The following is a 24,305-nucleotide window of genomic DNA, read 5'->3' on the forward strand; positions in this document are numbered from 1 at the left end:
ATAAATTGTGCATATATCCATTAGTACCTTCATTTGAAATCCCTGTATCAAACATAAAACCACGCTTATCCTCTGGAGAACACAAAAATCTCTGAAAGAGCTGTGAAGAAAGCTACAAGCTGGAGCAGATCTAACAGAAGAAAAAGCAACAGCACTGGTTTTGTCACAGCCACCCACCTGTGCTGTGGGAAGTCCAGCTCCCATCCCAGAGCAAGAGAAAACTGTTACTGTGCAGCAGCATCTACGCTGTCTCAGGCGTTTATTTCATCACACCACTTCAGTACACAGTGAGCACTTTGCACATAAATGACCTTTACTTCTAATCCTTTGAAACTACTTGTCTCAGAAATCAGCTTGATCTAATGGTACTAATAATGATAAGGAGTCAAGGAGAGAGCTTTACTTGTAAGTGAAAAGAGAGAATACAACACAAACAGACTGTGCAATGAAACAGATGTTCTGGGATGCTGGAATAAAGCCAAAGGATAGACAATTCAACTCCTCAAAGTACTAAACCTGGGAGCAATCTGTTAACTAAAAAAAGTCTCAAAACCAAGTGTAGATAAGAGTCAATAAACTCCCTCCTGATTAATCAGACAGAAAATGGTTTTGTCTTCAAGAAGCATAAACAATCTGTTTCTCCTAGCTCATAAGGCTTACTAATTTTTATTGTTTATTGTTATGAGGAGAAAAAGAAGTTGTTTCTCATCAGTATTTACTTTTGCATTAAAGTTTTTATTGTCCTAAATTTAAGGGGAGGAGATGTATCGTGAATCATTTCTATTTAGAACAGTCCTGGGAAACAGACCTTTCCATCCTGTAAAATCTGAATGTCCTCTATAAGTATGCTGATATGAAATGTGTGTGTTTTCCCATCTCTCTTCTGAAATGTATATTTCTTTACATTTTATGCAACAGGTAGCATCTTTCTTATTCTTTACTATGCATAGAGTGAAAATGTCAAAAGTTACATGTGAATCAATTGTATTCAATAAAGCAGATACCTGTTAGAAAATGCAAACATGGTATGTTTTAAAGATCTTCACATAAGCTTAATATTTTTAATTGCAAAGAAAAATTTGGCACATAGCTTATTGCTTCTTAGGCATTCCACATACCATGATGACTTAATAAAAGCCTTTCACAGCTGCACTGCGTAATGCACATTTCCTATCAAATTTAGAGCACTGAGTCATAATGGTTATTTTTACTGTATTGGGATGACAGGCTTCTGCCGGAGAAAAACAGAAGTAGATATGACCACATTTGTTCTACTACAAATCTTGAGAAACAGCTTTTACTGATGTTTTCCCCTTAAAAGAAAGGAACTTTTGACATGTCCACTCTCCCTTGTCCCATTCAAGTTACATGAATAAAAAAGGCAACTTGCTTGCCCAGATGCTTCACATTTTTGTATATTAAATTAATAAGATGTCTTTTTATAATGTATATTTAAGATTTATAATAAAAATGAAAACATGATCTCACACAAAGAATAGGTAAGTTTGTAATTACAATGGAACTTTAACGTGCATCCACAATACTATGTTCTTCTACATCTTTTCCCCTCCCAAGCCATACACAAACAGTTCTACTCTTCACTCTCTTTCACATGGAGCTTTAACAGCCAGTTGTGGTATCTAACACGCTACTGTTTCACTTGTGATGCTCCATGTTTTAAAAAGTATCAAACTGCAAACCATACATAAACAGAAAGCTCTTTCTAACTAATAAAAAGGGAAAATGTGATGTAATACAGGAGAAAATTTAGACATATTACTCCTTCAGCTGTATCCAACAAATGACATAGTGGACTACATGTACTGTGAATAGGCTTTCTGCCTCTTCAGTATGATCAAAAGATGTCATTTCTCATTAGAACATCCTGAACTGTATATTTTTTACACTATCCTCAACACCCACCACTAAAACTGCCTGTGTTTTTCCATAAGTCTATCTAGTTTGTGTTTCAGTGCACATCCTTACCAAGATGCTAAAGCCACAGTGGAAATGCAGTTAAATCCTGCTGACAGCAATAAGAAAACATTGAGCATGCCTTGTTGCAGAGAACTTCATTATCACTTACAAAAACAGGAAAGGAAATGGAAGGAAAAATGCGACCTGACAGTTTCTTTCTCCGTACAAGTCATTACATTATGCCCCGATGTCAGTGCTGACTATCATTCCTGCTTGAGCCCAAACTAAACATTACTTACAGCTTTCAGCTAAACAAGAGATCACTCTAGTTATGGCTGGGGTGTTTCAGTTTGCAAAATGACAAAGAATTCAAAAACTTAATAAATTAAGTATCTGTTCAGACAACAGAACACATGATTTATCTAAGGTTCAAGCCCTGAAAATCCAGTGACAAAATCTATCAGTATCCAATAAACTGCAAGAACATATCTAACATTGGAGTTTTTTTTAACATTGAAAATGGTGTCAAAGCTCTACAGCAATGCTGATATGCACCTGGGGTTATGCCCATGAATGTTCTGCAGCAAGTTTTTGTTTTCACTTTTTTCTTTTTTTTTTTTTTTGCAAAGCAGTATCAGCAAACAGAAGCAGTTACACCATAAACATGAGTAACCTCTAAATTATCCATAATTATATTTAATGAAAAGTTCCTTGAAGTCCCTTAGTTACCTTCAAATGACATAGTTTTAATAATTAGCTTATCATACTAAGCTGATTTCTCAGCAGCTTCAGTCTCCTGTTCAGAGAGTTTCTCTTCTGACAGTACTGTCATCCAGGGGGACACGGAGCGCGTGATGGTTTGTTTGGCCAGGTTGTAGTGGTTTATGACCGTGTAAAATTTCCCTCGAGCGCTGGAGTCTTGTTCAGAGTAGTAGTTTTCCAAGCCAGCTGGAATGCACTGATTATTCTGAAAAGAAAATCCATTGCTTAGGTTTCCGATACAGCCCCCCACACACATGAAGTAGATTAGGTTTTTTTTCTCCTTTTCCTTTTAGTCTAAGCCAAGAGTCACTCTCTGTGAGTCAAGATGCAACATACATCAATTAACTACAGTATTGTCCTACTGTGTTCAAAATGTTCTTCCCTGCAATCCTTAAATTACTCATGCATTTGCCAGGAAGACCAATCTAGGTTTATATATCAGAATAATTAACATACAAGAAATATGCTTGCTGAAAATCATTTTGAAAAAGTATTCAGTCTCCAGTTCCAGCCACATTTTGCTGTTTATTCCTGCCCACCAAATTCCAACTGTTTGGTTTACAATTACAGCTGTCTGTATTGCACTGTTAGATTAACTTCAGGCAATTTGCCCTGGTGTTTGCAGTCTGAGGGACAGAAATTAATACAGATATATTGCTGCCAATGTATGAACAGTTTTACAGCCCAGTAGCTCACACATTATAGGGAAAACTCTGTGGGTGGCCAAGCATATGTGGAAGTGTGTACACACGTACAAAATACTTCACTCCTTATTGTCAGAAGATGTAGTCAACAGCAGGCTTTTAAAAAGCTCTCTGGAGCTGTGAGACTACATTATTTCATTTCCCAAGACTGCAGGAGCACTAAATAGAACCTGCTAGATGCTCAGAGCTTTGGAAAGTGAAATAGATAATTTAGAGAGTAAAATAAAAGTCAAATCCACTTTGCTGTCATCTTAAAAGCCAAAGTGAATGTGGCTGTGCAGTGCATTTGTCACAGGGATCATCCAGGAACTCTTCCAGTCACAGTGCAGGAAAAGCCTACAGAGCAGCTCGTTGCACTGAAGAAAAAAGTTATTTAGGTATATACTGTGGCCCCCAGGTTCTGCCCCAGAAGGTCTTGGGCTATCTCTGCAGGTCCTCTTGCCACACTGGCCAGTCCAGGCAATCTTGCCTGATACTCTACTATGTTAGGGCAGTCACCTGAGCAATTGAATTGACTGTTGTAAGCCAGAAGTAGCTGCAGCTTGAGGAAAAATTCATTTAGTAATTTCTACTCTGGCTGTTTTGAAAGAAATAGGGTATTCAATCCTCTTGATTCCAGCACCAGAGGACTAAAATTTATAATACTACAGCACAGCAGCTTTGAACTGCTGCTGTTCTCCTACTCAGCAAACAGAATTTTATATTGGGAATTTCTCAGCAGAAAAACACATGCAAAAATTCCATGGGTTTCAGGACCAGATTCAACCTTAGAAGTGTCCACATTTACTTCTGAGTTGACTTTTGTCCATGTCAAAAAAAAAAAAAAAGGCATAAATAAGCACAAGTAACAACTCTTTCAAATGGTTTTAAATCAGAAAGCAAAAGATGGATGAAGACCCAGCAGACAGTCTTGGCTTAATACAAATTTTGCCTCCTAAAAAGGAAAAAAATCATCAAAAGGTATGAAAGAAGAAAGGAATACTTGTCAAAACAAGAGGCCCACAGGTAGTCTTAGAACCTGTCTGCCCCTGACAAATTCCATCTCGTGGCACATGTGATGGCTCAGAGATACCTGGCTGTCACAGGACTGGCAGCCTCCTACAGGCAGCACCTCACTGCCTCAAAGCCTGGCAGACTCACAGGAGTGCCCAGAGTTTCCACAGCCACCCTGGTTCCCTTCATCTGTAACCTTCTGTCAAGGCAGCAGCTGGGACAAGTCTCCCTTCTCAGTTTTGTTGGAAGTAGCACCACAAAGCAGATGGGATTTACCCCTGGTAAACAGCACCTGTGGCAGTTCAGCACTGTAACTCAACAGAGGCTTTCCTGTGCTCATAGTCAATGTGTGTGTCAGCTGCAAGACTGGGACCTAGATTTATAAAAACATAATCCAGGAATATGGAATAGAGCTATTTGAGATGCATATTCATATACATCAACCATGTCATCTTCTGGAAGTATTATCCATGTTTTATCTGGGATAACTGACACTACTTCTGATGTGATAAAATGACTAAGAAGCACATAGACACAGACATATGTGTAGTGATTATTTCACTTAGTCATGGGATGTAATCACAATTCTAAATATTTAAAGTGGGGAAAGGAACACAGTCCATTGAACTAATGAAATCTGCCAAAGAAATTCAAACAAATATAATTATTAGAGCTGAAGACAAGCCAAGATTAATGACAGTCTGAAAAAAGCTACAGAATCCTCTGTTGATTTCAGAAGCAATTTGCTTTGTAGCAGGCAAAAATGACTCAGTGATGTTTTTTGGTTTCTTTTTTTTGAGGGGGGGGTTGTAGTTACAAACATGCAAGACATCTGACGGAAGTGCCTTAAGAAACAGACATCAGTTTCCCTCCTGACTGCATTTTTGCTCCTGGGATTTCATGCTTCTAGAAGAGATGGAAAACAACCTCTCCTTTCACTCACTGCCCCATGTGTACTGCCTAAGGACAGCCCTTTGGATTAGTGCCCAGTCAAGGCAAGCCATGCACTCAGTGACTGAGTGATGGGAAGATGGGGACTGCTGCTGATTCTTACCCAGCCACTTTCAGCTATGTAGAACATTTATTTCCATCCTTTTTATTTGTTGCCATGATTCCCAGGTGAGAGAAGAAGGAAGGCCATGAGGAGAAACTGGGATGCTCCAGAGTGACTTGCCAGTCTTTTTTTCTTTGTTTCACAACCCTTCTATTTTGGAAATTACTTACAGGTTATGGCCTTTGATGCCAGAGAAAACCCTGGTTGCCAGTCTATATCTGGCTGAATTAAGATGATTCCTTTTGTTCCTTTGACATGAAGACCCCAGTGGAATTCACTTATAAATAGTATCTTCTGTCACGTTAACTTTGCTGGGTCAGTAATTCCCAATTTCACAGGTGATGGTGTGGTCCTCAATGCACTGAAGTGACTTTGCTGTACTGCCCACAAGTCTGCGTGAATGCAGGTGCTTTGGCAACAAAAGCTAAAGGGTAACAGACACAGTACAGAACATACTGAAACCCTGGGGAAATTCTTCTGGATCTAAGTGCACTCAGGTTTTTGTGGTGAGTCTCACCAGGAGGTTCTGATGAGTGCTCCAGAGAAGCAATCTGCACAGCAGCAGTACTGAGGCTGTGTCAGAAAGCTTAAGCAAGCACAGAAATAAGAGTGCTGTACAAAGGCAAATGAGCACCTTTTTAAGCACACCTTCATGCCCTGGAGGCGTAGTACAGCAGAGAGCTTTGGAACTGCTCCATGGATGAGAGCATCAAAGCAGAGAAGAGAGGCTGACTCAGAGCTGTGGTTAGCTCAGCCTTTATGCAGAGATTCCTGCAGCACCAGGCTTCCTGAGGCAGGCACACCTTTGCCCTTAACCAGGAAATCACATCAGCATCTAAAGCCTGGGAACATCCAGGCCGGGTAATGTTGTTGAGTCCACCTGAAACATGAAGCCAGTCCACAGAGACACTGGTCACAAGGTGACAGACTTCATGTGTCCTAGGACATCTGTGCCAAGCTGTGCCATGACATATCATGGACTCTCCCAAAAAAAGGACACAAATAAATACAAAGTCATCTTAACAGTGGTAGTTTTCAGGCTTTGTGTCATTTGCCAATATCCTTATTGCAGAATTCTTTCTTAAAAGAGGTACATGACCAAAGATGCTCTGTCTCCTGGCATTATGCCATCAAGCAGCTGGAAACAAAACACCAGCTCCAAGAAAATCAACAGGAGAGTAACCATGATGCAGCTCTGTGTATGTGCTGCACCTTATGAACAGAGCATGAGCTATGGGACATTCTGCCTAACTTCTGTCCCAAACACAGGACCACAAAGAAAGAAACACAACCAGACTCTGATCACTGGGCAACTGAAATGTAGCTGAGAAAGTGTTCTTTCCTTAACTATTTGTGACATTGGCAAGAAAAGCCACAAGAAGCCAGAAAGCTGCAACTCAAAGCTTGGTGTGAAAGGAGGCAGAAGCAGGAGGCTGTTGCTAGACTCACACAGGAACATGTCAGGATCACATCAAGACAGGCTTGAAAGGAATATAACAGTCCATATTCCAGACTGTTCAATGCCAAAAGAAAGCTTAGGGAAAAAAAAAAGGCCTACTGTCCCCTGAGACATGAACACAGAGGGGTTTTAGTGCCTGTCTGAGGCAACACAAAAAGCCAACAGCAGAACCAAAAGCTGGATGTCCTGAGTTACAGCCAAGAATTCTAACCACAGTATCTTTTGCCCTTGAACAAAGGGGAAGCAGTAACCAACTGAATGCTTGAACCTAAATTAATCCAGAAGGGCATCACTGATTATAATTTTGAACTAGATTCTTGTAAGATATTTATGTGCTTGAAGTGACAGATAAAATCCTGAACAGAATAGTTGAGGAGTGCTGAGGCAGCCATCTCTTCTTGAATCCTTTTGAAGTTCATACTGGGCACCCTTTTGATTTATTACATGACTAAATATTATTTAAAAAAATTAAAGGGAATAATGCCATTATCACTGCTACTTTTCCTACCTAATTACAGCCAAGTTCAACTCTGCGAAATTTACAACTGGGAAGTCAATGTTACTTTCCTGACTTTCAGTCCAGGTCATAGCAAAGGAGCCAGCACCACCATCTCACACAAATAAAGTGAGCCCAGCCTCCTTTTGGTTAGAACCACTGCTTTTTACAATAAATGTGTTTTCCCTTTTTTGGCATCACTTTTGGCAGTAGGGCTCAGGGGTCACTGTTCTAGAACAAGAAGTTCTTAGTACAAAAATAACCCTGAAGTAACTCTACTACTCTTAATGAGAACATCACTCTACTTTTTCTTTGACACATATTCCAGATTTTTTTCTCCACATTTTATTATTTTCTCATTTCCTAAGACACAGTAATTTGGAGGAATGTGCATCATTAAACCATATGACCTATAAATGAGGGCTTTGTCCAGACAACTGCAGTTTGAGAGATACAAGTGTTTAGACTTTTGCTATATTTTCAATGTTTAAAGCATTAGCAAAATCACATTATTAATACTGTGCAATAGTACAACTTCAATTATAAATTCCAAAGCAAAAGCACAGCAGGAAGCACACTAACCTATGTAAAGAAACACCAAATCTATGCAATACATCATGCCTTAACCAAGGTTATGCCTAAAACAACACAGAATACTCCATACTCTACTGTTTTTCTAGAATGGGTATGCAATTTACCTTGAAAACAAATCCTTCTGGACAGGTATGATCATACTTGTAAACCTTGTAGACTACCAGAAATACAACACACGTTAAGAATGCAAGGGCAAAAAGGACCAGCACAGTTACCTGTAAAGAAAAATAAAACACACTTATGTTAGTAATGCACTGCTTGTTCTACTGCTGCTGGTCACTGCAGGCAGCAGAAGCCAGCTCTGAATGCACTGTACAGTAAAATCAGGCAAAGGATAAAACCAGCTGCTTAGTTGTTGAGGGACAACAGAGAAGCAGCACCTAAGTGCTTCCACCCTGCCCTTCTCAGAAGAAAGAGGATCATCTGGGCAGTACACATTGCCTGTGCACTGCAAGGCTTTTTTTAGTGCATTTCTGTTCAAGGCACATGAGGCCAGGATGCACCAAGGTAGCTTGTGTCTGCTGCTTTTTCAGTATGTGGATGATGTAAGTCTAAGTCTAGTTTATGTCAGCTGCTAAGCATGTTTGTTTTCCCTGTGCCTGTCCAGGAATGGAGTCAGGTGATAGTAAGTTAGCACAGGTGTCATCCAGAGGTGACTTGCAGGGCATGGACAAAGTCATGGCAGCCCTCTCTTGTAAGCATTAGAGGTCATTGCACCTGCTCTGAACTTAGGGGCAGCTACACCAGTAGTCTGCATTCTTGGTTGCTCAATACTCCTTAACTTGTAGGTTGAAACAGTACTCGCTCATCACACAGAGCCTGTACAGGAGTAGCTGACTGCCAGATCCGTGAGGAGACACCCCCTGTTGGACACTGGGCTGGCCTCCAGGAGTTGGGCACCTCTTCCCACAGGGCTCACAGAGAAGCCTTACACACAGCCTGGCATGGCTTTTCACCTTCAGTACCTCTCTGCCCCTGAGCTGGGGCAGCAGAGTCCAAGACACACCTTAGGACAAAGCTGAAATCAGTGTCAGCATCAAGCTAACCTTTCCCAGGTACAAACTCTGAGCAGCTGGAGACCAGCAGCCTTCTGCTGTGTCACAAGACAGAATTACATCACCCACTGATGAGAGAAAGCACAACATTTTGTCTGGCAGTTGCAGTACAAAGCTCTCTAAATCAGATCCATTTTTGTGGAAGGTGTGAGTGAGCAAACAGCATTCTTTACCTGGGAAAGTATCCCAGATGTGTGTTTTTATTATTCTAAAACTTCTACTGATAGACAAAATAGTAGGTCATGGAGACTACAGAGTAAGAGTGATTGAGATTAATTTTCTTTTGGCAAGTTAGAAAGAAGCAGGCATGTGCTACAGCATAAGAAACAGTAATAAACAAACAAGATTATATTATTAATTTTTTAAAACAAAGCATAATGTGATCTAAATTTGAAGTAAGATGAGTAAACCAGCTATATACACCTTCTGAAAAACGAATTTACACATATCAGTGTCAATTAATTGAAACAAGAATAATCTGGTATTTGAAAAAGCCAAATCAACAAAAAATTGTAGCTTTGCCTCTTGATAAAAACAACCACCATACAGCCTCCTTTTGTTAAAGCTCTGAACTAACAGTTTGCAACACTGCAAGCTGTGTGTGGCAGTGGTGTTAGGACATTTCAGGACAACAATAAACTTAAGGGACTTGTCATCCTGTGAAAGCAAATCTCTTCGTGGGCAGACAACAGCAAGTGCTGTATTTCTGGCTGAATCAAGGTTGAGTAGTGTGTGTTGCTGAAGCCAAGGATTTAATAAGGATTTTTGATAGGAAAAAAATAAGCAAAAAAAAGGGAAGGCTGGAGTAGAGGCAAGGAGAACTGCAGATCAAAAAGTAATTTAGCAGCAGAAATGCAGATATTAATGTAACAATTGAAATGAGACATGGAGCAACATGTTTAGTTTCTCAGCTGTCATTGGAGTACAAAAAGAAAAAAAATTTCTTAATTAACCTCTGAAAACATCTCACTGACAACAATTTTCATATCTAATTAGCCTTTCTCCAAGTTCATTACTTATTTGCATACACAAAATTAGCATGGATAGCTCACACTATCTTGTCAACATTGTATGTTCTCCTTACACCTCCCATGCCTCCATTCCCTGCATGAATCCAAGAGACAAAGTACATTTTCACCTTCCTTTCTGGCCATTCTCTGTGGCCCAGTTTAATAACAACCAATGTAGCACTCCTACACATCTCAGCTGTGGCCTAGCTCAGCCCTTCCAATAGGTTTTTTATCAGGCTCCTGGCTCCACAGAGCCTTCAGCAAAGGCTGCTCCCTTCAGGAACACAGGCCTGTGACATGGGACACGGGCATCAGGCACAGCTGCTGTGGCACAGATCAGTTCAGCTTGTATTTGTCTCCACCACGGATAGGAGCTAAGAGTTTTAAATGTTTTGAGAAGTACTCTTGAAAAATATATTTGAAAATATATCTGAAAAATATTCTATAGAAGTATTTTAACTGTGTTTCCCGGCCCTTCTACTAGCAGCCAGTAGTAGAATTGTAATATTATTTCCACAGTGTAACCACTCAGTCATACAGATGAGGTCTCAGGAACACAGTGAGGCAACATACTAACAAGCTGTTTTGTAATTGAGACTAAATGTTAAGATAGTAGAAAAAACTGTATTTCCACAGTCATTGCAGGATCACTCTTCAAAACTTCAAAACTACTCTGAGAAGTCACTGCTTTTTAAAAGAAGATAAAAGCCCAGTGTTTTGTTGATTGCTGGAGCCTGGCAAGCTGCAGAGCCATGGCCTCGGGTGATTAGCTGAGACCCGGTTTCAGTGGCAGTGTGAGGCTGTGAGTTCTCACTGCTTGTACAAGTTCTTCCATTGCCACACAGTCAGCCATGGCAAGAGTTCTCAGGGGTCCTGCTTCAAAAATATCACAGAATTTTCTCTCTCACTTACTCTATTTCCTAATGTTACTAATTTTGGTATTAACATGTAAATTTTTACTCTCATTATCTCCAGTGATTTGCAATCACACTCCATTTGCAAATCCCTAATCAAGTAAGCTCTTGTCTCCTTCCTATTAGGAGAGAAGCTCCCTTCTCTTACCACCCTTCAGGATACAAGGAACTTCTATTTAAAGACAGTTGCAGATGAAAATGGCACAGATGGAATCTAGCAATGGATTTCTTTCCAAGGTGATTGCCATCACCTGTTAATCCAATCTACTTCTCACTTTCAAATTGAAAATCCTTTTCTTTCTTCTAATAGCCATTTCTCTTCATTCTCATAACCCACCCCAGTGGCCCACAGGGACCACTTCTGAACCTGAGGCAGTCAGCTTCTCTCCCTAACACACTGCAACCCTACCTCTGTGCCTCACCTCCTGAGCCCTCTCTTCCCAGATGCTTTTCAGAGATAAAAGCATGAAAAAAGAGAAGGCAACAAACAGCTCTTCAGACCACAAGCAACCCCAAAGCTGTCATGGTATAGCTTTCTTCCATAGCAACTTTGCACCCTCACTATAAACTACAGTTATTTTCTTCTTCTTCCCAACACACTACTCACAACTTGCCCTCCTCCTCAGGCAGGAGCAGCTGCCATGCATGCACAAGCACCACTTCCCTTCCTCTGGAAGGAAATCTTGAATCTCCTTTTTTGTGGGAGCCAGCTGGCAATGCAGGACCCCACACAGCACATTCACGAGCAGAACTCTTGTGAATTACTGTGATCATTCACTGCCATGTACATCCTGCAAGAACTCCAAGGTGACTGTCACACCTCAAGAGTGATGGGCTTTTAAAATACTTTTCTTGAAGTAACTATAAGATAGGACAAATAACCATTTCTTTTAACTAGAAATCCAAAGTATGATTTTGCTTTCATCTTGAGTGTGACATTTAAAGTTAGTTTTAAGGGGATCTGGCAGCAAAACGAAGCAAACAGAGAAGATGACAAGATATTATGTATGTGGCAGATTTTTGAATAGATTGTAAGTGAAGAGCAGAAGAAGGACAACGTCTAGCCAGAAGCCATTAGAGTAATCAAAATGAGAGATGACTAATGAATGAACTAAGCATACCCAGAGCAAAAAACCTGTCTTCAGACTCTGTAAGCAGTTAGCTGAACAAATGAAACTCACCGTATCTGACAACTACACTATCATGTAAACAGCTTGCGATAAGGCCTTTACCATAAGATCTAGCAGATCTTCCCCATCAGTCTATGCTACTTTGCCTCAAGACTACAAGACTATAGACTATAAAGACTACAAACCATATTTTCTCTGCCTGGCAACTGCAGTCTCCTTCTTCCTCACTCCACTAATGTTTATTTGGACTCCCTTTTTAGTCAAACTGGAATACTACAGCAAAACTGTACCAATAATGCCAGCTCATCTTCACACCCTTTCCTGGTTGTATTTCAAGCATGCACAAGTCTACCCATTTTGCTCCTCTCAGCTCCATCCTTTTGCTGTTTATTTTATCCCACTGTCCCATTAAAGCCTGGGTACAATTAATTTCTCCCCTGCCTTCACTTCTACTTGTCTAATCCTTGCTCTTGCCTGAGATTCTTTCATTAAGCCACTCATACTGTGCTGTTGTGCACCACGCCTTCCTTCGTGCTTTTTCTTCTGTCAGCACACAAAGCCATGTCGAAGCATCCCTCTTATTAGAAGACCTAAGAAGTTATGCAATGATTTTCACTGCTCAGTCACTGGCTCTTGGTCACATCTCCTCTCTGCTCCACATCTATGCATTATCTATTTCAATTGCAGAACACAACTTTCATTTCTGATAGGTTTGTGAAGTGTGAGGCACAGACTTGCTGCCAGCCCTGAACAAGAAGAGTGAAAACATACACAGCACCTTTCATGGGAAATGATTTAGAGCCAATTAATGCTTTGCTCACCAGTAAAATGCAGAGACCTTTGGGGTAAAATACAGCAACTCTGTACAACTACTTAGGACAGGAAATTAAGATTATTTCTATCCAATTTAAACTATAAGAGAATTTTAGGCAGATAGCCTATAATTACAATAGATTGTGTCTGGCTACATCCCACAGACAAAAATTCGTAAAACATTGCATTGACTTTCTTGCTAATGGCCATGACCTCCATTTCACCTCTCTCCACTAAAATCCTGCATCTCCAGCTACACAATGCCCTCTACCAGCACATTAGAGAACACAAAAATCAGCTTTCCACTTATCACTGCTTCTGCAAAATTATGTCCTTGTTTGCTATTACCTCAGCCTGTCCCTGAAAGTTTAACTGAAAAACATGTCTGAAACAACACACTCAAGGATTAAGAAATGTTAAGACATTGGAAATGGCAATGTGAAAGAGAAAAGGAACATTTACATCTATACATGCAACATTTGACTCATATTCATTTACAGAGCAATGCAAATTACACAGAACACCCTGGTGCAGTGCCCTGTACTTGCTGTGGGAATATACAGGATGACCTGTGACTCCAGAAGACAACCAGGTGCCTTGTTTCAGAAGAGTATTTCTAATATTACATGTCAGGTTTAGCTCTATGACTGGTATCCATCCCCTGAACTCAACTGCTTCACCACAACATTCTCATCAAAACTTTGTGCTCAAAGAGGATGATGGTTTGGGGGCAGATTGTACAGAAAAAGCAGTAGAAATCAAAACACTGTCCCTTTCAAACAGAAATGACAAAGAAGAGAGAGCTGTCTTGGATGCTTACCTGGAGATTGCTGGGAGTAGCAGCAAAAAATGCAAAAAAGGCAGGCAGATTCATGAGGACAGGAAGAGAAAAGAAGCTACAGAACCAGAGCTTACTAACAGCGACAGTGCCAGACAACAGGAGCAGTCTGCAAGGGAATTGATTAATGAAACCTGAGGGACACACTGTTACACAAAAACAGGTTAACAAGGCACTGGCCTTGAGATCCTAGAGCTGCAGCTTAACCCAGCTGTTCATGGCAATGTTCTTGTCACCTTCTATCACACAGCACCATATATTGTATTTCTTAACAGGGATCTGAGGAAGCAGTTCAAGAAACCCTGTGGCACCAAGATAAGAATCTTACTACCTTCTCATACAAACCCAGAAGATACTACTGCAGGCCAGGAAAAAGGCTGCATAATGTTATTACAGCAGAGGAAAGGTTATTTAAGTGATGCATCTGGAGACATCCAAAACATCATCTGCGTCACCTGTGTGACTGGTTCTGTTCCAGTAAATGGGTTTCTAATGGAGACTGTGGCAGAGGACACCTGACTTATAGCAGGGGAGCTGTGTTAAGCATCCACTCTACTTAAATCTTCCAGTTCTGACTACAAAATTCCTTTCAACCAAAAATTTAGCAGGAGGATTGTCAATGTCATATCAAAGAATATCAAACATTAAAAAAAGGAAAAGTGACAGTTGCCATGCAGTGCCTTCACTTGCATCAATTACTTTAAAATAATTGTTACACTGAAAGAACTACCTCCTTTATTTTTCTTATTTGAAGTAGTAATGAAAAAATATAAAGCCTGTCAAACACTTATACTTGTGAGTAACTTTAATCCTGTGAGTAGTTCCACTGGAGAAACAGAACTACTAATGACAGTAAGTACCTGTCACTCTTCCAACACTAAGTGACAGATACAGAATCTACTTAAGGAAGTGATACCTGTACAGGAATCAGTTGACACTTCCTGCTCTTAAAAGACTTTTAAAGTGGAAGCAAAGAGCTACTCATCACACAAAGTAATCACACAGCAGCAAAGAGAGAACTGTTTTCCTTGCTTCTGATTATTTTTGCAGCAATAATAATCACTAGCATCACTAAGAAGAGGTAGAAAATTGTTGAGGCAGAAACATGTTTGAAGGATGCCCCTTTTAAGACAGAAAAAAGCCCTGGACAGTTAGATATATGGTGCTTACATTTTTGCAGTCTTAAAGTGACCAGGTAAAACTGCAAGAACTGATCTTGAAGTTTCAATTCCTCTTCCATAACTTCATGCAGACATTTCATCAGCTGATTGCTACTTGATAGTACACAGTTTGCATGGTGTTAGCACAGAGATAAGCTTGAGGCTTTGGCTCTGCAGTTAGATGTATGTAGAGATGTCAAAGATAAAGTCAGAAGAACTGAACTGCCTTTGAACAGAAACCAAAGGCTGAAGGCATATCACAGCTTGGGTTGATTTAAGGACTTGAAATTTATTATGAAAAATCAGTGTTTGTTTTCAAAATACCTCTAAATGTTCTTTAATGATGTTTTCTCAAAGACAGAAAAAAAAGTCATGCTTTGCTACAACAGATTTTTTTAATTGTTGTGTTTGTACACAACTGCCAGCTGTAGCCCAATCAGTGGGTGCCAGAGTAGACATCCCACTACAAAATCCAACCGGGGGTTGTAAAAACACTGTTCTGTCAATGGGAGAGGCAAAGGTTTGGCCTTGGGTAACTCAGACCATCAATTTTCTTCTGCCCTAACATCCTCCTATGTCCCGGTTCACAAGGATCCTGTGTTACTCTGTAGAGTGGACAATTTACAAGAGAGAAAAATCTGCCTTGTTCAAAGTCACTTTCCAGATGTTTTCCAGAACCAACTCCCTACATCAGCCTACACTGTACAAAGAACAAAAGCAAGACATCGGTTTCTCAATGGGAAAAAATCTTAAGTGGAAAAATCACACCTTCCTTGGTGTGGTTAGAGCCATAAAAATAAATTAAGACAATAGTGTTCTCAGAGTCGGGAAATCTTCACATTCTTTTGAGACATTCTGATCTGAATTCAGAATGTGGCTGCATAGAGGAAAATGATACTTGCAGTTTCCTTTGAAAACATCCTCATCTCTGTTATAACTGTGGTAATGTGAATTGAATGCAGAAAAATACATTTTATAATTGATTATTCACCAGGTGCTAAAACCAAATGATCTACACGACATATGCAATGCTGGAGTGACTTCATTTGTTATAATGTGTAACTTCTCAAGAAGAACAGCTTTAGATGATCTGCACTGCTGAATCCCAAAAATGCAATCTGCTTTGTCATTATTTAAGGAGTACATCCTAGAATACACATGTGAATTATTTGTAAATATGACTGACTCACTTGCTTATTTTTAGCACAACACTTGGGCTGTGTCTTGAGGCAAGCTTGTGCATTGGTGATGTACCATACTGAAGTCATTAAAATGGCATCTGAAAGTTTTTTCATGAACACAAGCCAAAGTCAATATCTCACCAGTTAAATAATGCATTTCATAATTACAACAAATATTTAATTTTCAAACAAATATCTTTTTGCTCTCTCAGAATCAACAGCAGAAGTTAACATGATGGTTCACAATTAATAAGGACCCAGGAGAAAACCTCACACAATCAGTACTTTTCATCTACATATTTATGGAATGTTATCAACTATTCATGTAATATTTATTACTGGGAGTGGTGAATATGACAGTCATCCCCGCTGGAGATCTAGTCAGTTTTCTTTAAAATGTTGCAAGCAGCATAATTACATTCTAAGATTGTTATATAGAGATTAAGGGACATTTTTAGGACCTGAATGTTCTGCATGAACATGGTTTTCAATTAACTGAACAAAAATTTTCCTAACTGATCAATCCCCGTACTCTTCTCTGGAAACCTAGACTTACAGCCACAATGTGAATCACCCTGCAATTCCCAAGAGACAGCAAATCCTACAGAAACCTCTCTCTGATGCAGCAGTTACCTAGCAGCAAAACCTAGCAACCCTCTAGTATGAGATTAATCCCAGAGTGATCATCATAAAGTAACATCTAAAGGATATTTTATTGAAGTATGCCATCCAAAGGTATATAAAAATGCAATGCAAAAATCCTCAGGCTTTTAGCTGTTCAGCTACACAAATCAGAAAAGACTACCCAACAGCACAACAAGCTATTTATTTGTTTTCAGCAAGGTCTCATTTGCTCAGCTTTCCCAACAAAGACAGAGAACCCCCCCCAGGTTTATAAAAGGATGCACAAGCCTTTTAAATGTGACTAAGATATTCAAAACCTTTCCTTAGTTACAGTTTAATGTTCCAGCAATTAAATCCCTTGGGCCTACTGCTAAACCATAAGTGCAAAGTTCTTCAGGTATAGGCTCTGCTCAGCTGCTTGGAACCAAAGTCCTATCAGGGCATTCAACATAAAAACTGCTTCTCTTTTCTCTTCTAGACACAGTAAGCATTTTCCAGTCACCTTAGTGTGACCAGGACACACACAAAGACAGCCAGACATAAGCTCTCCTTGTTCTGAGCTGTCCATTTGCATTTACCCTTCCCTCCTCACCTGAGAGGAAGGGGATTGCTCTCAAGGACTGGAACCATGGTGACAGAGATAAAGAGAGAATGTAGCATTCTCCCTGAGGAATGGCATGTCCTTGCCCCAAACCAAGGAAGAGGGAAAGTTGGAACTAGGATTCTTACCTCCTTGGTAAAACCCTACCACACTCCATCACATCTCTTCTGGGCTGTGTGGGGTTCCCCACACAGCTTCACTGCATGGCTGGAGACCACCAGGTGAATGGCACTTAAAACATTTGTCGCAGCAACACTCTGCAAAGTTCCTTTCCAAATACAGTCTAATCCCTCCTTGAGCCTTCACTTTGTTTGTTTAGCATGCTCTGATTCCACTGAGAGCTGCATATACACTTCTGAAGGTCAGCTTGGGCCTGGGCAGCTTTTAGAGCACAGCTCTGGCACAACAGTAGCAAAATCTCTGCGTGTGCCCTAAAAGTCCTGTCATGCAGACAGAGTTTAGAACTGTGCAGTAGAAAGGGAATCCACACCTTTACTGAAACTCTGTATTTTCCCCTCATACTAAATATTAGGCTTTCCAAAGGTATTTGCACTTGTGAACTGCAGAGTGTGGATGCCTACTGCTTAAAAATGTTTTGTATCCTTGGGTAAGATGCCAAATTAGAAGCACTGGAAACCTGCAGTCTCATTGTTAAAAGGACAGGGGAGCACGAGCTGAAGTGCCAACTTTCCTGCTTTGCTTTAATTACCCAGAACAAGAAAAACTATCCTCTAGTGGGAAGGGAGAAAGGATATTCAAGCCTTGCATCAGATAAGTCCTCAGGTTCCCTATGGGACTGATGAAGGGAGTAGTAAGGGTGTGGACACAATCTGAGTCAGATTCTTTCTGAACTGCCATGTGACAGTACCAGGCATCACCAAACCATAAGATTAAATGGGACCAGGAAAACTGATAGGAAAGCGCTCTGATATATATCCCTGGGTTGCCAAATCATATATTTAACTATAAAAAATACATAATGGACTATGACAGTGCTTTTAAGAGAATGGTTTGGCAACAGTGATAAATAAGAAGCCAAAAAAAAAAAAAAAAACGTTCTGGTGGTTCTTGTCCTTCAACACGAACAGGAGCTTTACCCATGCCATGAGCACTCCCCTGTGCAGCCCACACACACCCTGGCAAGGCACATTCTGGAGCCCACACACTGACAGAAATGCCTTTGGAATTCATCTGCCAGTGAGGGATTATAAGCAATAAAGCTGCAAGATTTGATTTTGTTTCTAATTATTCAATTTTGAACCATTATAACATTGAATTAATTTTTCTCATGTCCAGCTATATCCACAACAGGCACTCTGTTACAGCCAGTTCTGACTACAACCAGCAATTGATTTTAAGCACTTCTGCAAACACAACTGAGACATTAACATCTTCACATAGCACTGCTTACCTTAAACCTTTCTGAAACCCCTTCAGTGATGCTGATTGTGAATTCAGCTATTTTAGGAGTACGGAACTTTCCCTTCTTGCGGTCAGGTTCATATTCTGTTTTTGTTTTGACCACAACCTTTAAGAAAAAGAATCAATCACAAAACTGTCAACTAAAGCTGGCCACAAAAACCTTAATTATTCTTTAACTCTTCTTTTATCTGCTACAAGCACATCTAGCACCATATCTTTCCCCTCCCCACTTTGTGTAATTCTTCTTTGAAAGTGCAAAATTATTTATTCCTTTCTCCAGTATATCAATCATCAACTAACTTACCTCTCAAAGTGGTTTTGATGGACCTACAGCAAGACTTGTTATGCAACAGTTTCACAAAGGTTCCATTTTTTCATCTGTGGTGATACTGTGCTCTTATACTAGGCAAGGATAGGTCAAATCCAAATCATGGACCTTCCCACTTTGGATAGTTTGGAAATAACTACCTTTATTTGCTTCAGGAAATTCCATTAATGGGATTTCAAACTGGACACCAAGAGAAGATTATTGAAGACTACCCATAAAAATCTTACAAATGACAATGCCATGTTCTTTGATGGCAGGATTTTGAGGTTAAACAAAAGTGAAATAACCCATGTAGTCTAGTTGCCATTCACCATGTGATAGACTATGGCCCTTGGCATCCTTATTTTTAACATCTAATTTCTGAATTATCAGCTGCAAGCAGCAAGATGCACACGAACCCTTGTTAATGAGATTTCTTCAAACACCCAAGGCTCTTCAGTTTATTCCTTGCTATGAACTACTGCCCCAAGCTACACAATTTAGCACCTTAGCCCTATTCCCAAAATACTCACTACGTCAGTTGTAGCTCCAGTGTTCTCCTAGGCATTCTAATCATACGAAATTTTCACATACCTAACCTATTTGCCTCATTTTTGTCTTCTGCATTTTTCAGGAACTTTTTCCAAGTATTATTCTCAAACTAGGGTACAGTTTATTGTAGTGATGGTGCTATTACAATTTGCTCAATTTCCTCTGTTTTTCCAAGGAATAAGTATCCACTCTTTTAGATTTTTGAAAATCAAATTCTATCTTTAGCACAGCCCACAGTATTAATAGCAAACACATTAATCACAGAAAGGCCTGGCTTGGAAGGGATCTTGAAGATTATCTTGTTCCAACTCCACGCCCCAAGGTAGGGACCCCTTCCACCAGACCAGGCTGCTCAGAGCTCCATCCAGCCTGGCCTTGAACACCTGCAGGGATGGGGCATTCCCAGCCTCTGTGGGCCCTGTGCCAGGGCCTCTGCACTCTCACACTAAACCTTCTCTCTGTTTAAGCCATCCCCTTGTCCTGTCACTACAGCCCCTTGTAAACAGACTCTCTCCATCTTTCTAAATTAGGATGGTGACACTTCAGGTAGTCAGACACTGAAATGACAAGCCTTGGGCTCCCTTCTTCTCACTGCCTTGAGTGATACCTGGAATGTGTAACTGTACCTGGACTCAGTACTAAAAGTTTATTAGACACTTTCACAGTATTACACATACTTGTTCAGGACATAAATTTAAAACGAACTTACCTATTTTCAGTTATAATTAGTAAGATAGTAGTTATCACCTATTTAACTTTATAGCTGCCCAACAGCATCATGGAAGTTAACCACCTGATGATTTCTGGAATGCTTTAAAACATCTTAGTTCCCTTCCTCCCCCCTTTATGTTACATAATCTCAGGCAACTCAAATCACATTCAGCTGACACTGAATGTACAGTTCTAACTGCTTGGTTATGTAATGTCTTCTTTTGTTTAACATATCTAAATATGAATTTAAATCACTTCATCCCTTTAATTTAGAAACTGTCAAAATCATCAAATCCTTAGCACTGTAGTCTCTACTGTTCAAGAAGTTATGCTTCACTGCCATGCTGGAGCCTTGCAAGTGGATAATAACCATAGACATATGAAGAATGTACTTCTATTCATTATATATGAGGGTCTGCATACTTCAGAATTTGATCTGTGTGTCAATCTTTTCGTAATACAGCTTCTTTTTTTCATGTCAGTTGCTCTGCTCCTGCCTTTGAGTCTCTAACAACCAGTAAAGAGACACTGACATGACTAACCAGTTACAGAAGGACACCAGCAGGACCAATAAATTTAATTTTCCCCCTCTATGTTTGCCAAAGGAAAAGAAAACTAATATACAATTGGACAGTGGCAAGTAGAAGAGCCAATCAAATATCCCTTTATTTAAGTTTCTAGCTTAGCTGGACATTTGCTTTCATTCAAGGCAAATGCCAAACAGGTGGGAGGAGTTCTACCCATTCTAGTAGGAGCAAACGGGCTGGCACAGAGTCCCTGGGCTCACAACAGAGGCTCTGCTCAGGTTAAAGCCATTACCATGCAGATCCCTCATTCTGCTTAGCAGTGCAGGAACAGAACAAATCCCTTTGGTCACTGGTCCCTGGTAATCGGTTCTATCCAGTCACCAGTTGGCAGATGTATCAGACACGGTAAGACTCAGCTTGTTCTAAAGCCTTAGGGTGTGATTTTGTCCTCAGTTACAAGATTTACACCCATGTAACTGAGGGCATAAAATGGACCCTCAGGCTCCTGAACAGCTGTTATGGCTTATTGCATTTATGCCTGCCAACTGGTCACTACACACAACACAGAATGCTGTTGATAGCAATGAAAATGGAGGTCACACATTTATTTGTATTGCCTACCAGCAGCACACTACCAAGGAAAATTTTACAAGCTAAAACTCTTTACCCTAACTTCAGATTATGTGAATTTTTTTTGAAGTTTGAGGAATGTATAGCTATCAGTTTATCTACAAGTAGAATGCAGCTTGTGGAAGACATAAGGCAAAAAATAAAAACTGTATGAAGACCACAAAGCTTTTTATTAGCAGATGCATGTGGGAAATTACAAGTAAGAATCTTATTAAAACAGGATACTGAAAACCCTGAAAAAATCCTACTCCTTTGTGCCTCATGTGTAGTAGCACTTACTGAATTCTTTATTGTGAGGACAATAAACGTATTTACAGGCTATCACCTTTCTAAATCTTTAAAATTAAATCCCTAATAATCAAGACATTTAATGAGCAATGCAGGAAGCACACTTCCCCTCTAGCATGTAAGCAGCTCACTGGACTGCTCCCTTCCAGCTACAGAGGATATCTGAATCACCTATTTGGAGGATTTTTTGAACAAAATAAATTGCCAAGGAGAAAACTCAGTGGCCTGTTCTCATCTCATTATTTCAGCTTGTCTGGGGTTAGCATTAGTTTCTCACTGAAGCACAGAAGGAAAATGGAAGTGCTCTCTCTTGCTAGTATGCCCAAGCCCATCTTACAGAGAAATAAGGCAGGGCTCTATTCCCCATCAGGGAGGCATTTTCTAGACAGAGAAAATCTGTATTATCCACAGAGAACACACAGGACCTTCCAGATGCAAGAGAGAAAAATACAGAATAGGAAGGGTTATGACAATACAGTATAGAGAAGCTTGCATTTGTATAGTATATGTTATATATAGCAGCACTAAAATCTCGACATGCCCATTGCTAACATTTCACACTGATTTTTAATGCAAATCACCATTAGTGGATTTTCATGAGCTTAGCTGTTGGGGTTTTTCCCTAGAGGTAACTAGCATGCCTTGAAACACCCCATATTTCTTGTCGTTCCTAAGCTGCTCTCTACCCATGACCTATTCTTTTGTTGTTTGCCAGAGATTTGGGTGTGATTCTCCAGGGTGGAAACTAAAGCCTACTGTACCTTATCAGGAGGTGGGAACTGGAGCTGATTGACATCCAGGGGTGTGATCAAGGGGATGGTGTCAAATCCATCCTCCAAAAGGGGCTGCTTTGTGCTCTTCTCGCTGAAATTATTCCCCAGTTTCACCATTCTTCCAGGATAGAGGGATTTTTCTGCTGGCACACACAGGCACACACGCAAAGAAATGCAAAATATCAGAAACCAGACCTTTTCCCAGCCCTCGGGGGACCCGAAATACCTTCTGGAAAAAAAAAAAATTAAAATAAAAAAAATCCGTGTTGGTCGCTATGATTCGGTTAGCCACTGGCGTTCTGGGAAGTACGAACGACGACCAGACCATGTACTACGAAAATTAACAAAACCCCACGGCACCACGCACACAAAGCAGCACCCAAACCCCGGACGCGCCAGCGCGGTGCGAGCGATGCCGCCGGCGCGGCCCGGTGCGGCACCGCCCGCAGCCCCATCCCCGCCGCCATCCCCGGCGCTGCCCTCGCCCCATCCCCGGCACTCACCGCCGGCTGCCGGCCCTGGCTCGGGGCGCAGCGATGGCGGAGCGGGGGGCGAGGCGCGGCTCTCGCTCCGCGGGTGGCTCGGGGCGGCCGCAGCGCCGGGGCCGTGACGCAGCCGCCGCCTGGCTGAGGCAGCTCCGGAGCAGCAGCGGCAGCACAAAGGGGCCCGCGGGGACGAGCGGGCGGCGGCTCCCCCAGCCGGCGATGGCGCAGCGGCAGCAGGTGGAAGGGGCGGCGCGTCCTGCCCGGCCCCCCTCGGCCGCCCCTCCCCGGGCGGGGCCGCGCCGGGCCCTGCGCTAGCGGGGCTGGGAACCGGGAGCCGCCGCCCTGCCCCGCTCGGCAGCGCTGGGCCCCGGCACGGAGAGCCCCGGCCGGGGCAGCGGCGGTGGTTGGGGCGGGGAAGCTGCGATGCATGAGGCGGCGGCGGCGGGGACGAGGGACCCCGGCCGCTGAGGGGGGCGAGCTGCGCTCCCTCCGGCCGTTCCTGAGGGGAAGGGAAGGTGAGGGAAGGTGAGGGAAGGCGTGCGGTCAGCACGGGGGAGCCCGGCCCGTGCCCGCTGTGCCGAGCGGGGCATGCCAGCCCTGGGACCGGCGCTCGCGTCACTCCCGGGCAAAGGCGCTGCGGAGCCTGGCAGCCGGGAGACAGAGGACATCTTACAGGCTTCGGGCGGAAAAAACCCAGTGATTCGTATTCACTGCGCTGTCTCCTGTAACCCGAGGCAGCCAGCATGCTCCTCTTGCCATCTTGCAGGTGCATTGCTGCCCAGCCGGCGCAGGGAAAGCGCTGTGGGCGATGCAACAAGTGCCTGGGATGGTAGGCAGCTCGGAGAGAGGAGAGGCAGACAGGTGCTCAGCCTAGAGCCAGTTTCGTGCTTCAAAACCAGCCAACCTCTTCTCGCAGATGCCAGCATGAGCAGCCTCTCTGCGTGGTTTGTTCCAGTCGCTCAATGCAACACGCATCCCGTTTTCCCGAGATCAATGGTCTGTAATGCTAAAGGCCCTTTCTGGCTGTGGCACAAAGCAAGTCGTGTCTCCAGCTATGGATCATCTTGTCTATCTCATTTATTTCTCCCATCAGTGTTCTGTCCTGAGTAAATAAAGTGTAAAATAAGCTTGTCTTACCTGAGCAACATTTCATAAATCATGCTTGCGTGTGTTAAGTAGAAGAAGAGGGGTTCATTTTATATAGAAAATTGCACCTGTGAGTGGAAATGAAGGGGTTTCTCAGAAAACAAGAAACACTTGAATTTTATTTAATTTTGTCAAAGCCCTTGTCTTACAAGTGTTCTT

The 24,305-nt window shown here is 41.7% G+C and overlaps 1 protein-coding gene across 2 annotated transcripts; it reads right to left on the minus strand.

The window, feature by feature from the left end:
• Positions 1-242: 242 nt before the first annotated feature.
• On the minus strand, positions 243-23,124 carry NSG1 (neuronal vesicle trafficking associated 1). Of its 2 annotated transcripts, none has more exons than XM_063157630.1 (5): positions 23,019-23,124; positions 22,504-22,655; positions 18,717-18,833; positions 8,084-8,194; positions 243-2,884 (listed from the first exon to the last, which is right to left on the minus strand). In XM_063157630.1, exons 2-5 carry the CDS (start codon positions 22,630-22,632, stop codon positions 2,684-2,686), a joined length of 558 nt encoding a protein of 185 aa, XP_063013700.1. In that variant the 5' UTR covers positions 22,633-22,655; positions 23,019-23,124; the 3' UTR covers positions 243-2,683. The 2 variants fall into 2 exon arrangements, with proteins under 2 accessions (XP_063013700.1, XP_063013701.1); XM_063157631.1 differs by having other exon boundaries at positions 22,504-22,658; positions 23,019-23,100.
• Between the last annotated feature and the right edge of the window lie 1,181 nt (positions 23,125-24,305).

The sequence above is a fragment of the Melospiza melodia genome, chromosome 5, assembly GCF_035770615.1.
Source record: "Melospiza melodia melodia isolate bMelMel2 chromosome 5, bMelMel2.pri, whole genome shotgun sequence".
In the NCBI taxonomy this organism is placed as follows: domain Eukaryota; kingdom Metazoa; phylum Chordata; class Aves; order Passeriformes; family Passerellidae; genus Melospiza; species Melospiza melodia.